This window comes from Rhincodon typus, chromosome 3, assembly GCF_021869965.1.
Source record: "Rhincodon typus isolate 14 chromosome 3, sRhiTyp1.1, whole genome shotgun sequence".
Lineage (NCBI taxonomy): Eukaryota > Metazoa > Chordata > Chondrichthyes > Orectolobiformes > Rhincodontidae > Rhincodon > Rhincodon typus.
In genome coordinates, this window is record NC_063334.1 from 120,284,500 (window position 1) to 120,303,226 (window position 18,727).

Here is an 18,727-nt window from a genome sequence, read left to right on the forward strand (position 1 = left end):
GCAAAGAGCAACTGGCACCCACGTACCCCCAAGCATGATGTCAACACATTCAAGGAGGATTGCAGGAGTGAAGGCAGGTACAATAATTACAATCTGACAAGGAGAAAGTGGACAAAAATACGTGCACAAAACACTCAAGTCCGTTAGCCCTTCGAATCTGTTCACAATAAAAAAAAACAAAGTCTTGGTGCATCAGGAGCGACATTCAGAGTGGAAGTTGCCAGTTCAGTCACCTGTCCTCCAAGGTTCTGGACTGAGCCTGCGTAACCGCTCGAACCCCAAATGCAAAAATCAAAGATGTAAAAGTTCTGCAGAGTACCGCAGCCTTGCTGGATCACTGCGGGGCTGGCCCTTTCCTCTTCTGTTCCAACTCTTGCAGCCGTTCCTCCCGGTGCTGGGCATGTTGAGTCCCCACCTTGTGCGCGGTCTCTGTGGCTGTGATGTCAATCTGTGCATACTTGGAAGAGCTCGCCCCTACAGGAAGATAGGTGAGCGTGAGCATCAGTGAAAAGAGGTAAAATGTCTCAAAACCAAACCATATCCTGTCCCATGGCCCTCCAGCTTAAAAGCCAACCTTGTACGCAGCACTGGCATCTCTCCCATGGCATTGCAAATGAGATTAATTCAGGTGATTTTAGCATGAAATTGAAACATTATAGAACCTGTCGCATCTTTGCGGATATGAAAAGGATGTTCCTCTTGTGGGAGATTCTAGAACTGAGGCTCGTTGTTTAAAAAGAAGGGTTTGCCTATTTAATGAAGAGAATTTGTTTCTCTCAGAGTGACACAGAATCCCTACAGTGTGGAAGCAGGCCATTCAGCCCATCAAAACCACAGCGACCCTCTGAAGAATATCCCACCCAGACCCACAGCCTTACCTTATACCTGTAACCCGGCATTTCCCATGGCTAATCCACAAAGCCTGCACATCCCTGAACACTATGGGGCAATTCAAAATGGCGAATACACCTAACCTGCACATTTTTGGACCGTGAGAGGAAATTGGAGCACCTGGAGGGAACCCACGCAGACACACGGGGACTGTGCAAACTCCACACAGACATTTGTCCGAGACTGGAATCAAACCTGAGTCCCTGGCGCTGTAAGGCAGCAGTGCTAACTACTGAGCCACCATGCTGCCCTTAAATTATGGTCTTCCAAAAATGCTCTCCCACTGAAACTTTGATCACCTGGCCAGGCTCATTCCCTAATACAAGGTCCAGTATGGCCTCTTCCCTAGTTAGGCAATCTACATACTGTTTCAAGAGTTTTAGAACTCTCTTCCTCCAAAAAACAGTGAAAATAAGAGACTTTAAATATTTGTAAGGCAGAGGTAGAGAGATTCTTGATAAAGGAGTGACTGGTTATCAGGAGTAGAGAACGTACAGTAATTAAATTAGCCAGAATTTTATTGAATGGTGGAGCAGGTTCACTCAAACTTGTGATTTGCTCAATCCTATGTTTGAGTGTTTGTTGCACAAAGTATTATTCTTCTACAAAAACTGCAGCTGATCTTTTTACTGCTCAAGGACTCAGAACTAGAAAGAAGTGGACCTCCAGCATTGCTGTTAATCATGAACAAAGTTTTCAAATTGGCCAAGGCTTGCAATATTGTGGCTGCTTGCAAAAAGGGAGAAGGCAACAGGGAATATCTGTTGCCTGTTAGTTGCCTGCTACTTTAACACACCACCCTGCTCCCTGGCCAACACCTCTGTTTCAGGCTCGCTGCAGTGCTCCAGCGAACCTCAGCACAAGCTGGAAGAACAACACCTCATTTTCTGCTTGGGGACCCTGCAGCCCTCTGGATTTGATATCAAGTTCAATAACTTTAGGACTTGAGCTCTCCCATGTCCTTACCCCAACCCTCAGAGACCCGGCCTTGTTATCACATAGTCTGCTATTACACACTACCCATTGTTGGCCACTAACAGTCCTCATTAATAGCTGTTCACCCTTCTAGCCAGATCATTATCCATTCCCTTGTCTGTCCACCTGTTCTTGTCTCTCTTTGGGCACCATCCCTACCTATCGTTTACTCCTTATCCCCTCCCTCCACCCTAACCTCTGCATATAAACTGACATTTTCCTAGCTACCATCAGTTCTGAGGAAGGGTCACCGGACCCGAAACGTTAACTCTGATTTCTCTCCACACATGTTGCCAGGCCTGCTGAGCTTTTACGACAATTTCTGTTTTTGTTTCTGATTTACAGCATCTGCAGTTCTTTTGGTTTTTATTAGAGAATATCTATCTTTTATTTTCACACCTGAAGTATGATCTGATGCATATAAACAGAAATTGAACTCCATAAAGATTCAACTTCTTGGGGCCTCCTGAAAGCCTCCACCTACTCAACATGAAAACTCATGGAGAATGTCAGGTTTTAAGGTGCCAACTAGGAAAAAAAGGCTACTTTACCATCCTGAAATTCCATCAGCCTGCTCAAAAATGGTGGTTTGAAACAAGAACATGAAGTGCTGGAGAAACTCAGCAGGTCTGGCAGCAGGAAGAGAAGCAGAGTTGACATTTAGAGTCTGACACGACTCTTTGCCAGGACATTCCACAGTATCTTGCTTTCATTGGAACAGCGAATTTATTTGCGAAAGCCTTAAGCCAGTGACAGTAGTGTTAACAATTTAAGGAAACGAGTGGGATGATTCCACAGGAACCAAAAGGCTAAAATCCGTTTTGCTGCCTGGCCCGTTTTAATGGTAGTTTAAATGAATTGCTCACAGTGGGAGGCAATGGCCTAATAGTATTATCGCTAGACAATTAATCCTGAAACTCAGCTAATTCTCAGATGGTGGAGTTTGAATTCAATAAAGAATCTGAATTAATGGTCTAATGCTGACCATGAATCAATTGTCGATTGTCGGGGAAAACCCATCTAGTTCACTAATGCCCTTTAGGGAAGGAAACTGCCATCCTTACCTAGTCTGGCCTACATGTGACTCCAGACCCACAGCAATGTGATTGACTCTTAACTGCCCTCTGGGCAATTAGGGATGGGCAATAAATGCTGCCTGGCCAGCGATGTCCTCATCCCATGATGAATAAAATAAAACTTAAATCAATTTATTGCTTTCAATTGTTTTTGAGAAATTTTATGCTTGCTGTTGCGGCAACTCTTATCTTTCCGAAATTTGCACACCAGCAATATTGCCTCTAAGATGTGTGACCGCCGGAATGTTCCGTGCACTCTGATCTGTGCGCTGACACACTGGCTCCTGCTTCCGGAATCATCCATCGATCTGAGAGGTTCTCACAGTGGAAATAAATATTAGAGGAAACGTTGCTCACCAGCCTCTCCTCCTACCACACCCCTCCTCCACCACCTCCTTTCATGAGGAACAAAAAAATTGAAATGTAACCCCGATCTCCTATGCAAAAAACAGGTTGCCACTCCCGTTGTATACCATAAACATGGTAAAATGCACTGCTCCTGCACTGCACATGTTATATAATTGAGGCTTCACACAATTCTCCTTCAGGAGACAAAATATGTTGTGTGGAGGGCACATTACATAGTCTAGGTATTTAATGGGATGTAAGAGGTAAATGGGCCCCTTCTCACTCTGTTGTTACAATCCTCAACCAGGCTGCTAATTTAATGTTACAATCTGGCCAAGACCAACGTCCTTTTTCTTAAACAAAGGAAAAGAACTGTGGATGTTGGAAATCTGAACAAGGGTCACTAGACCCAAAACACTAACTCTGTTTTCTCTCCAAGATGCTGCCAGACGTGTTGTGTTTTCCCAGCAGTTTGTTTGTAGCCCTTTTCTTTAAAGTCAACAAGTCTTAGTAAGGGATAAACCCACAAGACTCCACAGTTTGGACAAACAACAATAAACTTTACAAGTTAGAACAGGAATATAATCATGCACATCTTTAGAGTCGGAACTACTGTGTGGTACATGTGGGTAATGGACTATGATTGAGCACCATATAGTCCACTTCAAATAGCCAAATTCCTTGCACAGCACCTTCCAAACCCATGCCCAATTCCATCTAGAAGGACAAGGGCAGCAGATATATGGAAACACCATCACCTGCAAGATCCCCTTCAACTGACACACATCCTGACTTAGAAACATATCACCGTTCCTTCAATGTTGCTGGATCAAAATCCTGGAACTCCCTCCCTAATAGCACTGTGGGTATATCTGCAGCGGTTCATGAAGGCAGCTCACTCCACTTCCTCAAAGTCAACTAGGTATGAACGATAAAATGCTGGATCACCCAGCAACATTTCTATCCCATAAAAAAATGTGATCAAGACAGATTCCACAGATTTTAACAATATGGCATGTCATCAAATCTCACAGAACTTCACAAGGAATCACAATTCTTCGCTTTTGCCCATCTGGATGTGAAACTTACTCCCACAAGCCACTTTGCCCTGGACACCTCAATGACTTCTCTTATTCTGGTCAACCATCTGCCTTTCCTGGCTCTACACTCCCCTGGACTCTGGACTTGTGCTCCAATACTAATTCTTAGGCACTTCTCCAGCTTTTTAATGACAATTAGCTTCCCTGAGCTGGAACTACCCTTGAGCTCTAATCTTGCTCAGTTGCATTAAAAAAACCACTGCTTGTTGGTTTTCAAACCTCCTTCTCAGCTGTATTGAACTATTAATGGGACACAGCTTCTTCTGAACGCTCACAGCTAAAAGGACTTTTCTGGATCCTAATGCTAATATTTAGCTGCCTGTTAACTTCCAGAAGTTCTGCCCACAGGACGGAGATATCCAATTGCTCACTGAGTCCATTATGGAAACCCTGTGCAGTTCAGCTGCTTTCCCAGCAGTATAGCTAAAAGCAGCACGGCTGAGCATAGAGGCTACATCCATCTCTCTCACACGCTCAAAAACCTCACTGCCTGTGACCTTTGAGCTTCTGTTCATTGACCCATGAACTGCCCTGAGGTGCTTATTGAAAACCTTGCATTTATCTTCAGCCCTATTTCTGGATAGAATTGTACATGGAACAGCAAAATGTAACATCCTCTTGAAACTGAATGTGCCCTGAATGTTACATTCTCACAGAATGCTGGCTTCTACAGCACGAAAAAAATGCTTATGAAATGAAGGATTCAGCACAATGTTTATATGTGGATCTGGTGCTGCATCATAATTTATACACCTAAAACCATAAGCACCCATTCAATTATCGATTATTAGCATGATTTCAATAGGCCCCTCAGGACAGTTCAGGGGTCAATGAACAGAAGCTCAAAGCTCACAGGCAGTGAGGTTTTTGAGCGTGTGAGAGAGATGGATGTAGAATCTATGCTCAGCCATGCTGCTTTTAGCTATACTGCTGGGAAGGCAACTGAACTACGCAGGGTTTCCATAATGGACTCAGTGAGCAATTGGATGTCTCCATGCTCTGGGCAGAACTTCTGGAAGTTAATAGGCAGCTAAGTGTTAGAGTTAGGATCCAGAAAAGTCCTTTTAGCTGTGAGAGTTCAGAAGAAGCTGTGTCCCATCAATAGTTCAATATAGCTGAGAAGAAGGCTTGAAAACTGTCAAGCAGTGTTTTTTTTAATGCAACTGAGCAAGATTACAGCTCAAGGGTAGTTCTAGTTTGGTGAAGCTAACTGTCAGTGAAAAGCTGGAGTGGTACCTGAGAATTGAATTTCAACAGATTTAACAAGGTGTTGTTCTGACAGCCAAGCTGGATCATCCAATCTGACTGTTCCAAATCAGGAAGGTCCCTGTTCATTACTGGCTTAACTGAACTCAGGCTCCACCCTGCAAGAGGTACAACACAGGGTGATATTAGTGAATAACTGTACCCCAGTAGATGTATGGAGCTGTAGAATTTGACAAGCCCGAGTAATGATACCTTGCGTAAAACACATCTATATATCATAACAGTTAAAAAAGGTAGACATTGCTGATGAAATTACAGCAAAGTTTTTTATTAACCAGCACCTATGGGACCAGGAGTATGCCAGCTGATCATATATTCTGGATAATCAACTTCAAGACATCAAAAGCCTCAAAAAATCTATTAAAACATCAACACACCTCCTAATTGCAATGTAAAAATTATACACTATGTGATAGAAACGTAATGCATGGGGTATAAACATCACTGTTATACTTTATTTACATTATAAATACTCAGAATCACAGTAGATCGTGGTTTTGGAGATATATAATATTTGCCAGTTTATCAGAGTGCCAGTTAAAACGTTGAGTGGCAGCCTTGAGTGGATATTTTAAGCAACCTGTTCTGACATGCAATGAAATACCTAAAGGGTAAAGTGGACCTTCAACCCAAATCTTCTGGCTCAGAGGTAGAGACATTACCACAACATGACATGACCTCAAAACCAAGAGCATTCCCCACTGAGCCACAGCTGAAACACATGGCCTTGAGTACATTGAGACAGTCATGAAGGAATGGGAGTCTCAGGATAAGGTTAATTGTGTATTATTTTCACCTTTTGAGTGAGCTCTTTATATCAATGCTCACTTTGTCAAACTGAATCTGGTTCAACAGCAATAAGGAGTTTTGAAGACACCACAAACTGCATTCTTTCAGACTCCTGAACTGTTACCAATTTCTCAGAACAAGATATCTCAGGACCTGTTGTAATCATTAAAGCAAGAGGGTCTAGTTTCAAAGGATGGCTCGTCCAGGCACAGCTGTGTAACATGCCCCTAGAGAGCTTCTGCTCAATGTAACTATCTCCAAATGAATAACATGATTCACCATTTCCAAAAGGGGAGTGACTCTTGCTTTTACGAAGGTTATTGCCACTAACTGGGCGAGGGAAGGGAGTTCTCAAGTAGCCTGACTGAAAGGAAGGTTTGAAAAGTGGTTGATGGAACAGGATCCTCAGATTTTGACAAGGCTTGGATCCAGTAATCCTGAAACCTGAACCCCCATAGGAATCTTCCAGTAACTTGAACTGCAGTGACGTTACATTCAAACATTGTACACCGTGGCCTATACATCATTTTTGGTAACAATGTTATCAGCGTATGCTTCATTCCTCATGTGAATTTTATTTTCTGAAGGAATGACATATCAGCGAGAACACTTCACTGACAGAAAGATAGGAAGATGCCACAGTTGGTACTAGTGAGCTACAATTTGTAGAGTTACCTCGGATGGTAGGACTGGGCTCCTGGAGCTCGAGTTCCATATAATGGAGCTGCTTCTTTGAAGCTGGGCTCACTGGGATGTTGACGTATGTTGCTCCTTCTGTCGGCCGCAATCTGTCAGCCCCAGAAAGCTCCAGTGGGTAAGCAAATGCCCCTCCTGATAGACACACAAGAACAGGTTCGGAGATGTTTCATTTACTTATTTCAGCAGATTAGAAATTAACAAAGAACAAGAGGAATGCTCATCTTTTACCTATCAAATGAGGGAACAGAAAGCCATATCTTTACACGTAATTAATGGTGCTTTAACATCTTCATCATGGTTCCTTTCTTTATTTTTTCCATTTCTGAAGAGTCATTCTCAATTTCCACAAGATTTAAGATTTGTAAGAGTCACTCGTGCGTCATCAAAGCTAGTTCAATGGCTTTTCCACTGAACTGTACAACCTCCAGCTTTATGGTACCACAATGCTAAATTGCCCATAGTGTCCAGGGATGTGCAGGCAAGGTGGGTTATCCATGGGGAACGCAGGGTTCCAGGGATAGTGTAGGGCGGGTGGGTCTGGGCGGGATGCTCTTCAGAGGGTCAGTATGGACTCGATGGGAATAACGGCCTGCTTCTACACTGTAGGGGTTCTATGATTCTATGATCTGGAGTACTATCTGCTTCTTTGGTGGAGGTTTTCTTCCAAGAACTCTCTGGTTGGTGGTCCTTCCACTCCTTCCAATGGGATTGTCCTTTATTACTGATCGGGGCCTGATTGGTCAGTGCGCCACAGTTTTTCACGCCATTCCAAAGCCAAAACCGAGAATCAAATAGTCCATGCCCGTTACTTTGAGGGCACCACTGGCAGTTTTGCCTGAAGCCCTAAGCTCTGGGATTTTCTCCCTAGATCTTTCCACTCCAAATGACGGGGAGCATTTCTGTAATGGGAACAGTCAATAACTTCCCCTTCCCCTAAAAGCACTGTGGGTACATCCATCGACAAGGATTGCAGCTGTTCAAGACAGCACTTTCTCAAGAGCAGTTGTGGATGGGCAATACATACTGGCCTTGCTAGCCAAGCCCAGATCCCATGAGGAAATAAATAAATGCACTCAAAATTGGAACAATTAAGTTAGGCTTCAGGTTTTGCTGAAAAATTCATTGACATAACCACAAATGGCAAACTTTCTCCGAGTTAGCACAATCAGGCAGCCTCATTGGATTCCATCTTTTTCCCAACTGCTGAAAGTTAGGCTCAATAGATTTAAAGTGGCAGGCTAAGGCAGTTTTATCAAGACAGCTGAAAAATAAATTTAGGCTGTGCAGTTCTTCAGCTGGGAGTGACCAGGTTTAAAATCACTGGCAATGGCTATACCGCACCATTTAAACGGAGTGCACAACAGTCAGTTTCTTTGAAGAAATCAAATATTTTCAGATATGGGAAGATGCTAAGGGCCTGCCTTTTAGTGCATGAAAATGTGGGTTAAGAAGAAATTGATCAGCCATCCATAAGCAACACAAACGGTGGATTTACACAATATCAGTTTAACCAAACAACTCAAATTACATTAGTCAGACATGGTTTGTCTTTCATTGTTCCGTGTGGCTATCATTTAATTTTTACTGGCTGTCATTTTACATACATAGGATATACAACAGGGACCTTTCACCAAAACCAGTCCAAGCTGACATGAATTCTCCATTCTAGCCTCCTCCTACCTTTCCTCACTAAATCTATCATTGCAACCTTCAACTCCTTTCTTCCTCATAAGCCTGTCAAGTTTACTCTTAAATGCATCTATACCATTCACATCAATCTTAGCCAGCCTCACAAGGAACTCTCCAGGTAAAGGTGCTTCTTCTGAATTCCCCACTGGACCGTTCAAGATATATTGCTTTATCCAGCTCTATGTTTAGTTATGTCTGGCTTGTAGCTGTCATTTTACTAGTCTTTATATATCCTCAAGAGTTTCTTAGCTCTTTCAAGTGACAATTCATTTTATCCCAGGTTATGGTGTCCTGATCAACAACAAAGTTGCTGGAAAAACTCAGCAGGTCTGGCAGCGTCTATGAAGGAAAAAAAGAGTTTAACGTTTCGGCCATCCTCAGTTCTAAGGAAGGGTCACCGGACTCGAAATGTTAACTCTTTTTTTCCTTCACAGAAACTGCCAGACCTGCTGAGCTTTTCCAGCAACTTTGTTTTTGTTCCTGATTTACAGCGTCCACGGTTCTTTCGGTTTTTATTATGGAGTCCTGATGTTTTCCCACCACATAAGGCAGCCTGGTCTTTAGCTACCAGCTTTCCTCCATTTTCTTTTGCAATCCTCCATTCTCTGGCACCATCCCAGTATCCAAGGGGGAATGCAAGATTGTGTTCAGAGCCTTAGCAATTCCTACCCTCCTTTCACACAATAAAACCCTTTTGAAACCACATTGAGAACTGCCAACCTCTATTTGAATCCTTTTCCAATTTCCATTGCCCAGATCAACTCCTTTACCAGAAATATAGCAGCATCCTTTGCTTTAGTGAAGACAGATGCCAAGCACTTATTTAGTACCTCAGCCATGCCCTCTGTCTCCATAAGTAGATTTCCTTTTAGACATTTTGAAGTGTTTACCGGATAATTTCTTTGTGTCAAAGCTGCCTGAAGTTTCATCTTCTGGAAAGCCCTTCTCCTGAAAGTACAAACGTTACACAGTCGTTAGAGTCATCAGGGCACAGAAAGAGGCCATTCAGCCCACCATCACTATACTATTCGTGGAACCAAGCTCAGTTACAAGCTGAAATGTTGCTCAATAAGTACTATGCTTATAACAGTTACATACTGAGGATATTGATTGGATTGGGGCTTTGCAGAGACAGTAGTTCTCATTGTTTAGGCAGCATAACTTCAATCTGGAGTCATATTCTCAATGGAAGTATTAAACTTCACTCTTACAAAATTCTCAAACTCTCCCCACTCGCCCCATCTTGCAGCAGACTCTCTCTTGCTTTAGTGGCTATAAATACCCCTTAATTCTTGTAGTGCCTAATTAATAGTGCTTTGGGAGAGCCTTTACCTCATGGACTGCAGCTATTCAAGAAGGCAGCTCACTATAAGCTCATACGACACAAGAGCAGAAGTAGGCTATTCATCCCATCAATTCTATACTACTATTTAATGAGATCATGGCAGATCCGATAATCTTCAATTCCACTTTCTTGACTTTTCCACCACCTTATCAGGGCAATGAAGGATGAGGATAATAAATGCACCATTCCATAAATGAATAAATTGAAAAGTGAACGTAAATTTAAAGAATGGCCTTATGACCTCCAAGGGTGATTCCAAGCTTGGATACACGTTATGGCCATATGGATGACCCTTTCATCACATGCCAACACAAAGGGTCTAAAGTACTGAACGATGGAAGTAATCTCCGAGTCAGTGCTTTGTGCATTTAGGATGCAGTAAAGTTACTCACACTGCTTAGTGAAGCCTTCAACCAAACCACTAGCGCACCATGGAAAGTGATCAGCATATACCTCAACCTTCCAAGCAGTGGCTTCCCTATGCCCTGGTGCTGAACTAATTTAAAGCTAAGTACAGCTCTTTCAAATGTTTTCTATATGTCTGTTGGCACACAGCCAATTAAAGTACATGGCGACCAAGAGATTCCATAACATTCCAAACTGCTATTGCCTTTTTACAGTTTGCCCTCATGTCCTGCTGCACAGCTCTACACATTTACCAAAGGAAAGGCTTGCTTTTGTTCTGTGTTTAAGCCTCCAGAATAGTACTCCAGAATCAGAGATACTGGTGCTTTGCCACGTGCCAAGGTCAACTTTTACAGCAGTAATTTCCTCTTCTCCCCAAAAGAACACTTCAATTTAAATTATTAATGACTATATTCTAATGAATTAGTACTCAACATTAAGTATCACTCCTTGCTTACCATCGGTCATGCAGTATCACTTACCTTTGTATGTTTAAGACCCATAATATTCAAGTGTGCCCCTTGCCCTTGGTGAATTCTCAAAGACCCTGGTGGACCTGTGAGTATCAGTGAAGCAATGGGTTAAGAAACATTGTTAACTATGTGGACTGTTAGAGAAGAAAATATTGGCAGGAGCATGGGTGGGGCTTGTAGGGGGTAGGAAGAGGTTGGAATCAGCTCAGAAACTGCCCTCAGGGCCTCAACCCATGCTTGGTGCAATCCCAACACAGAGTTAGATCAGCAAAACTGGGAATTCCAAAGGAAAGTGAAGATCTCTCACCCGACCCAAAAATGGGATCTCTGTACGACCACTGCAAACACATTGTCGACTGAATCGAATACAGTTCACATTCCAACACTCTACACCCACAAAATACAGCTCCCACCACTTAAAATGACCAAGTTTAAAATAACCAGACACTTACATTGACTGAAAGCTGATAACATTAACGCAAGTGGCGAATGCTTAATGTCAAAGTTGCTATTATTGTCTTAAGCGCACTATCCATTTGAGACAGAAACAGCTGTGATTGTTCAATAGTTCACAGTTTGAAATGCACTGAAGTCAAGAACAAAACAGGAGTTAATAAGCCGCTCTTAGAAATAATACTGTACTCAAGATGGCAATTTGGCCAGTTATGACTAATCCATCTCTTTGCAAGAGCTAACCAAATAACTCAATCCCCTTACTCTTTCAACATAGCAGCCAGACATGACTGAAATCAAACATTACATTTCAGATCATTACGACACACTGGAGCACGGAAAAAGATAACTTCCATTCTCCCTTCTGGTCCTTTTGCCAATTACCCTAAATCTGACCCCTCCCGCCACTTCTCCCAGCACAAACAGTATTTATCACAGTCTTGAACTTCTGTATTAAATGCCACCTTAGCCTTCCCTGTTAAAAGGAGAATAACTCCAGCATTTCTTGTCTCCCCACATTACTGAAGGCACTATTAATGCTCGATTATCTGTGCTTAAAACCCATCCAATCCCCACTGTGTGGTGTGGGGTTACAGTGTGTACCGACCTTTAAAACATGCTACAAGACCTGGTAATAATTGGGCAGAGGATAAACAGAGGAACATTCTCTTTGTGTAATGGAGTAGTATTACCACATTGTGAATCATGGGCAAAATGTGTTCACACAAACACACCTACTCTTTTATTTTAATCTCTTTCCCCACAGCACCCGTGTTGCGTGTGTGTAAGTGTGGAGACTTGATAAAGACACTGTGTGCAAAAAAAACTTTATTCAATATTTCCACCAACAGGAAAACACCCATATGGCTAGGGAACCAGTAACAAGTACAGCCTGATAAGGGCAACACTGATGTGAAAAAAAAAGTGAAGGGGGAGGGTAGGGATCAAATCAAAATAGAGTTGGAGGGGGGAAATAAAGGATTCCACCCCCACTGTGGGTGCCCACCTCTCCCTAAGAGCATTGACAGCATTGGTGCAGAACTGCGTGCTCCCTCTCCAAGGACACCAGGGCTCAAACACAGCCACAGAGGAGGGGCAGGCAGTCGGCCATAATGACCTCCTCCACGGCACGCTGCCTGGACCTGTTAATGACCAGCTTGGCCAGGCCCAGGAACAGACCCACGAGGAGATCATCCGGCCTGCCCGCTCCCCTCCGCACTGGGTGCCCAAAGATCAGGAGCATGGGGCTCAAGTGCAGCCTGAAACACAGCAAAACATTCCTTACGCAACTAAAAAGGGAAGGAAAATGACCATAGCCAACACACACACATGGTCCATGGACTCCACAACCAGCATTTGGGCTCCGAGACCGTGAACCACCGCAATCTGCGATGACAAGGGTCTGCTGCACACAACACCCTCTCCCCCCAGGCCTCTGAGGGAAAGAGGGAGCACTCCCATGTAGAGAGCCCTCCACTGGGGAGACACTCCTGCTCTAAGCAGTGGGGCTGTAATCAATCAACTAATTATCTCAAATCCTTAAAGCTAAGTGACCATCTCCTCATTTAGTGACCTTCAGGTGATTAGTCTACCATGTGGTTTGTACAGCAGACATTTATCTGTATCACACAGCACTATTTGTAGAGGTCTTGTAGCGCAGTGGCATTGCCTTGTCCTCTGAGCCAGGAGATCCAGACTCAAATCCCACCTGCACCAGAACTGTGTCATAACATGTCTGAACAGGTTGATTAAAATAATTACAACATTATTTGTCTCTCTCTGCAAGGAGCTTGTACTACAGCCCCAGGTTTGCAATGCAGGGGTCGTAGCTTGTCCTCAGCCTTTTACATTAGTTAAATGTGATAATGAAATGTTTTACCTTCCCCCTCTGCTTGTAGTTTCTGTTGTCCACAGCTGGCCATGTATTCATATCCACCTCCTTTCTCTAACTGCAAGTCAAAACATAGGAGCTATTAGCCAATGGCTTTTATGGACAATGGTTTATGTGTTTTTTCTGGTTAGCCAGAGTTAACAAAAGTAACATATTTATTTCTCCACAGACCCTGAAAATTCCTCCTTATCAACTATATATCCAATTTCCTTCCAAAAGTTACCTGAATCTGTTTCCATCATCCTTTAGGCGGTACATTGAAGACTACAAAAAAAGTCATGCTTAGAAAAAAAAATGTAGCCCATATTTTCTTTCTTGCCGCTGATGTGCTGCACATTTGCGGCTCATTCTGTATGTTAGACTCCGGATTCATTTTTGTTTTTGTTTTATAGTTTTAAAATCCCAAAATCCATCAACAAACACCTGACTAATTAACAACACAATTGCTGAAAAGAGCCATGTTGTTGAAGCTTTTCCGCCTATCATTAATCAGGACAAGCTCTAAAATGCCAAATTTCAAACAATCACAACAATTTGTACTGCAGGAAAATAGGGGGTCGACTGGTTGGTAAGTCACCTCTGATTGGCCATGGCAATGCCAACCTGTGCCCTTTCCTCCTCGAGAATAAATTGCCGTGCTGGTCTGAAATTTGGTATTCTTGCATTTGCCCTGAGACGTTCAAGTCAACAAGCTTTGGTTTTTCAGAAAGAGACAGATTCTGTACATTGACTGTTAATAGAACATAACAGCAGAAGCGCATTCTTTGGACGCTATGAATACAATCTCTGTCCCATGTCTCACCTCAGATGGTTTCTCTGTTGGAAGAGCTTCCATGAACTCGTACATCTGTCCTGTCACAATCTTCAGCTTCTCCTCTTTTTGATTTTGCTTCTTATCTGCAGTAAGAGTGCATGAGCACAAGCGTGTGAGGTATCTCTAAAGCCAGGGTTCTTCTTGTATTCTTATAGCTGGGGCTGTTCTATTTCAGGGTCAGTACTTGCCTCAAACTTCTCCCCATTGCTCACCTACAGAATGGATTTTTAACTGACCTGCTCAAAACTGCTATGATGCACCTCTGGAGCAGATGAGACTTGAATGCAGACCTTTTGACCCAGAGGAAGGGCCACTTCCACTGTGCTACCTTAAGACAGCTCACAACTAATCTCTACAATTGATGTTCGTCTCCACTGATACAAAGGGTTAAAAACTCAGTTTGACATTAAATTGGGCTGACCGATCATCTGACAAATCAAAAGTGCTAATTTCAATTTCCATTCATTTTGATGATAATCAATGTTTCTATTATCTGTGAAAGTCTATTCCAATGGACCATCAGCTATGTGGAAACAATAGAGAGACTGAGATTATGGTCCTTAGAACAGACAAGGTGAAAGGGGATATCCGTCAGATGTTCAAAATTTGGAATGAATCAATGGGGTGGGGAAGGAGGGTGGGGAAGGTGACCTAAGGTAATGTCAATGGCCTAGTGATCGGGAAGTCCAGGCTGGTGCTAATTGGAATTCAATTTAAGATTCTGGAACATAAAGCTGGGCTCAGTAATTGTAACTAAGACAGCTATCTTCGATTGTCATAAAACCCCATCAGCTTCACTAGTGTCCTCAACGAAAGGAAATCTGCTGTCCTTACCCAGTCTGGCTTACATACGACTCCAGACTCAACAATATGGTTTGCTCTTAACTACCATGTGAAATGGCCGTTGAAAACTGTCCAGTTCATAGGTAATTGGAGATGGCTAACAAATACTGGCCTTGCCAACTATGGAAAAAAACTAAAGGGGAAAAAAGGAATACTTCCAACAGCAGGCATATCAGTAACCAGATGACACAGATTTAATATAATCAGCACCCAAGGCATAGGTAACATCATTTTTTTGTGCATTGCAGTGAGTTATGGCGATCCAGAATTTATATTGTGAAGCAGATTCAATAGTAACTTTCAAAAGATAATTGGGTAATCATTTGAAGGGGAGAAAATGGTATGCTGAAAGACCTAGGGAATTAGACTAATTGGATATCTCCTTCAAAGAGACAGTATAGTCATGATGGATCAAATGGTCACCTTCTGGGCTGTATATTCTATGATCCTAAGGAGAGATGTTTAATATACCTGGAACTAGATCTCCTTACAAAATGTTTAGCATTTAAATGCACCAAAACTTACTGAAGTTAAATTATGAGTTATGAATGGTTGCATAAAATTGATTGGAATTTATGAAAAGCAAGTGACTCATCATCATTCTCTATAAAAGAAGGGCTTGTTGAAAGTATAAGGTTGAAAGCTACATTGACAGAGTGAGGAAGACTTTGTCAGAATGAGACTGATAGCGAGTAACTGGAAATTTAGGTCAAAGTGGGAATTCGGGACAGAGGGGGGCAAAGATGCTTTGGTTGAGGTTTACTGTAAGAAAGAATGTCTCCAGAGTGAGAGGTGAAAGGAGGAGGAAATAAGGCACAGATCAAGAGGCTTAGCTACAATAAGACCAATATCAGTGTGATGCCACAAGTGTGGGGAAAGCAGTTGATGAGTGTGTGGATTTGGTCTGCATTTCTGATATTTAAAGTGAAAGTTGGGTATTTGGTTTATGTTCAAGTCTCCGGACTTTTTTGTTTCTCTTTTCCTGAGAAATAGCTTGTGAAGTTTTCGAGGTAAATCCACACTCATTCTAAGGGAATAGAGTTCCAGGATGACAGGTCAGAAGAGCCAACTAGAGTGTGCATTCTGTGGTATATGTGAAGTCATAGATTTACAACGTGTCTCAAAGAGGTGGTGGCCCGGAGATGTTAGTAGTGGACTTTTAACCTAGATAATGTTTAAGGGAGATAACAAGGTGTAGAACTGGATGAACACAGCAGGCCAAGCTGACGTTTCAGGCCTAGACCCTTCTTCAGAAATTGGCCTGCTGTGTTCATCCAGCTCTACACCTTGTTATCTCAGATTCTCCAGCATCTGCAGTTCCTACTATCACTGAAATAATGTTTAAAAAACCTGGGTTTGAATCCTGCCATGGCAGATGGCAGAATTTGAATTCAAAAAAAGCCAGGAATTGACAGTCTAATAATGACCACAAAACCACAGACGATTATCGGGAAAAACTCATCCGGTTCACTTAACGTCCTTTTAGGAGGTGAATCAGCCATCCTTACCCGGTCTGACCTACACATGAACCCAGACTCCAGCAATTAGGTGGAATCTTAACTGTCCCCTCTGGGCAGTTAGGGATGGCTAGTAAATGCTAGCCTGGCCGGTGAATAAAAAGGAGAAAAGTATCACTGGTTACACTAGCTTCAGCTCCGGATTTCGGTGCTCAGGGAACAGTTGGAGACACAATTCCGTAAGGATTGCATGCAGAGGGAGTCTTAGAAGTGCCACTATAAAGAGGGCATGGGTTTTGACGTGACTGTATAAGGAAACCAGGCAGGTGGTGCAGGAATCCCCTGAGTCTATTGTGCTTGCTAACGGGTGTTCTTTTTTAGAAACTGGTGAGGGAAACAGTTCATCAGGGGCATGTAGGCTGTGCTGTATCCTTGACACCATGGGTGACCCTGCTGCACAGTACAGGAGAAAACAAAAAAGAATGGAAGAGCAATAGTTATAGGGGTTTCCATAGTCAAGCAGGTGTTTCTGATGCACTAAATGTTATTCCAGGATGGTGTTTTGTCTCCCTGGTGCCAAGGTCACAGAGCAACTGAAAGACACACCAATTCAGTTTTGTAGATAGATTTCAGAGAAACCATAAGATATAGGAACAGAATCAGGCCATCGAGTCTGCTCTGCCGTTTGATCATTGCTGATATGTTTCTCAACCTCATTCTCCTGCCTTCTCCCTATAACCTTTGATCCCCTTACTAATCAAGAGCCTGTCTATTCTCTGTCTTCAATGCACTCAATGACTTGGCCTCCAAAACCCTTTGGGGCAATGAGTTCCAAAGATTCACCAACCTCTGGCTGAAGAAATTCCTCCTCATCTCCATTCTAAAGGGTTGGTCCTTTCACTCTGCGGCTGCACCCCTGGATCCTAGTCTCTCCTACTCGTGGAAACATCTTCTCCACATCCACTTTATCCAGGCCTCTCAGTACTCTGTAAGTTTCAAATAGATCCCTTCGATCTTTCTAAACTCCATTGATTACAGACCCAAGAGTCCTCAACTGCTCCTCATATGACAAGCCCTTCATCCCCAGGATCATTCTTGTAAGCCTCCTCTGAACACCCCTCCAATGCCAGCACATCTTTTCTCAGATGCAGGGCTCAAAACCGCTCACAATATTCCAAATGCAGTCTGACGACCAGATCCTTATACAACCTCAGCAGTACATCTCCACTCTTATTTTCTAGCCCCTTAACATTGATGCCAACATTGCTTTGGCTCATCGCCCCTGAACCTGCATGTGATCCTGAAGAGAATCCTGAACTAGGGCTCTCAAGTCCCTTTGTGCTCCAGATTTCAAAAGCCTTTCTGCATTTAGAAAATAGTCAATGCCTCTATTATTCTGACCAAAGTGTATAACCTCACACTTTCCCGCATTGTATTCCATCTGCCATTTCTATGCCCACTCTCCTCACCTGTCCAAGTCCTTCTGCAGCTCACCCACTTCCTTGATACTACCTGTACTTTTGCTTATCTTTGTCTTATATGCAAACATATAACAATGCCAACAGCTCCTTCATCCAGATCTAATGATGTATAATGTGAATATTTGCAGTCCCAATACTGATCCCCACCGAACGCCACCAGTCACTCCACCATCCTACCCTGGAAAAGACTCCTTTCTCCCCACTCTCTATTCTCTGCCAGTGAGCCAATCCTCTGTCCATGTCATATCTTGCCTCTAACACCAAGGGCTCTTGTCTTATTCAGCAACCTCCTGTGTGGCACCTTGTCAAAGGCTTTTTGGAATCCAATAGATCATAGTCTACTGACTCTCCTTTGTCCACAATGTGGAGGTGCCAATGTTGGACTGGGGTAGAGAATGTCAGAAGTCATACGACACTGGGTTATGGTCTGACACGGTTATATGAAATCACAAGCTTTCAGAGCTCCACCTGACGAAGGAACAGTGCTCTGAAAGCGTGCGATTTCAAATAAACCTGTTGGACTATAACGTGACGTCCTTTGTGTAAAAGAGAGTTGTGAAGGAAATTAACAAGTAGGACCTCGAGAGGAGTAATTTCACTGCCACTGGCTACTGAGCACACGAACAAGAGAATTCAGCAACTGAATACACAGCTTGAGAAGCTGGTGTGAGACAGAGGACATTAGATTCCTGACAAATTGAGGCTCTGGTGCAGGTGGGACCTGTACATGCT

General features: G+C 43.0%; 1 protein-coding gene across 1 annotated transcript in view; it reads right to left on the reverse strand.

Annotated features, from left to right (window-relative positions):
* Positions 1-334: 334 nt before the first annotated feature.
* Positions 335-18,727, reverse strand: part of dok7b (docking protein 7b) — a 93,926-nt gene continuing 75,533 nt past the window's right edge. The window contains exons 7-12 of the mRNA XM_048594088.1: positions 14,203-14,297; positions 13,389-13,458; positions 11,066-11,139; positions 9,724-9,781; positions 7,121-7,276; positions 335-474 (exon numbers count right to left, since the gene is read on the reverse strand). Coding sequence (XP_048450045.1) covers positions 335-474; positions 7,121-7,276; positions 9,724-9,781; positions 11,066-11,139; positions 13,389-13,458; positions 14,203-14,297 — 593 coding nt within the window. The remainder of the gene's footprint in view (positions 475-7,120; positions 7,277-9,723; positions 9,782-11,065; positions 11,140-13,388; positions 13,459-14,202; positions 14,298-18,727) is intronic.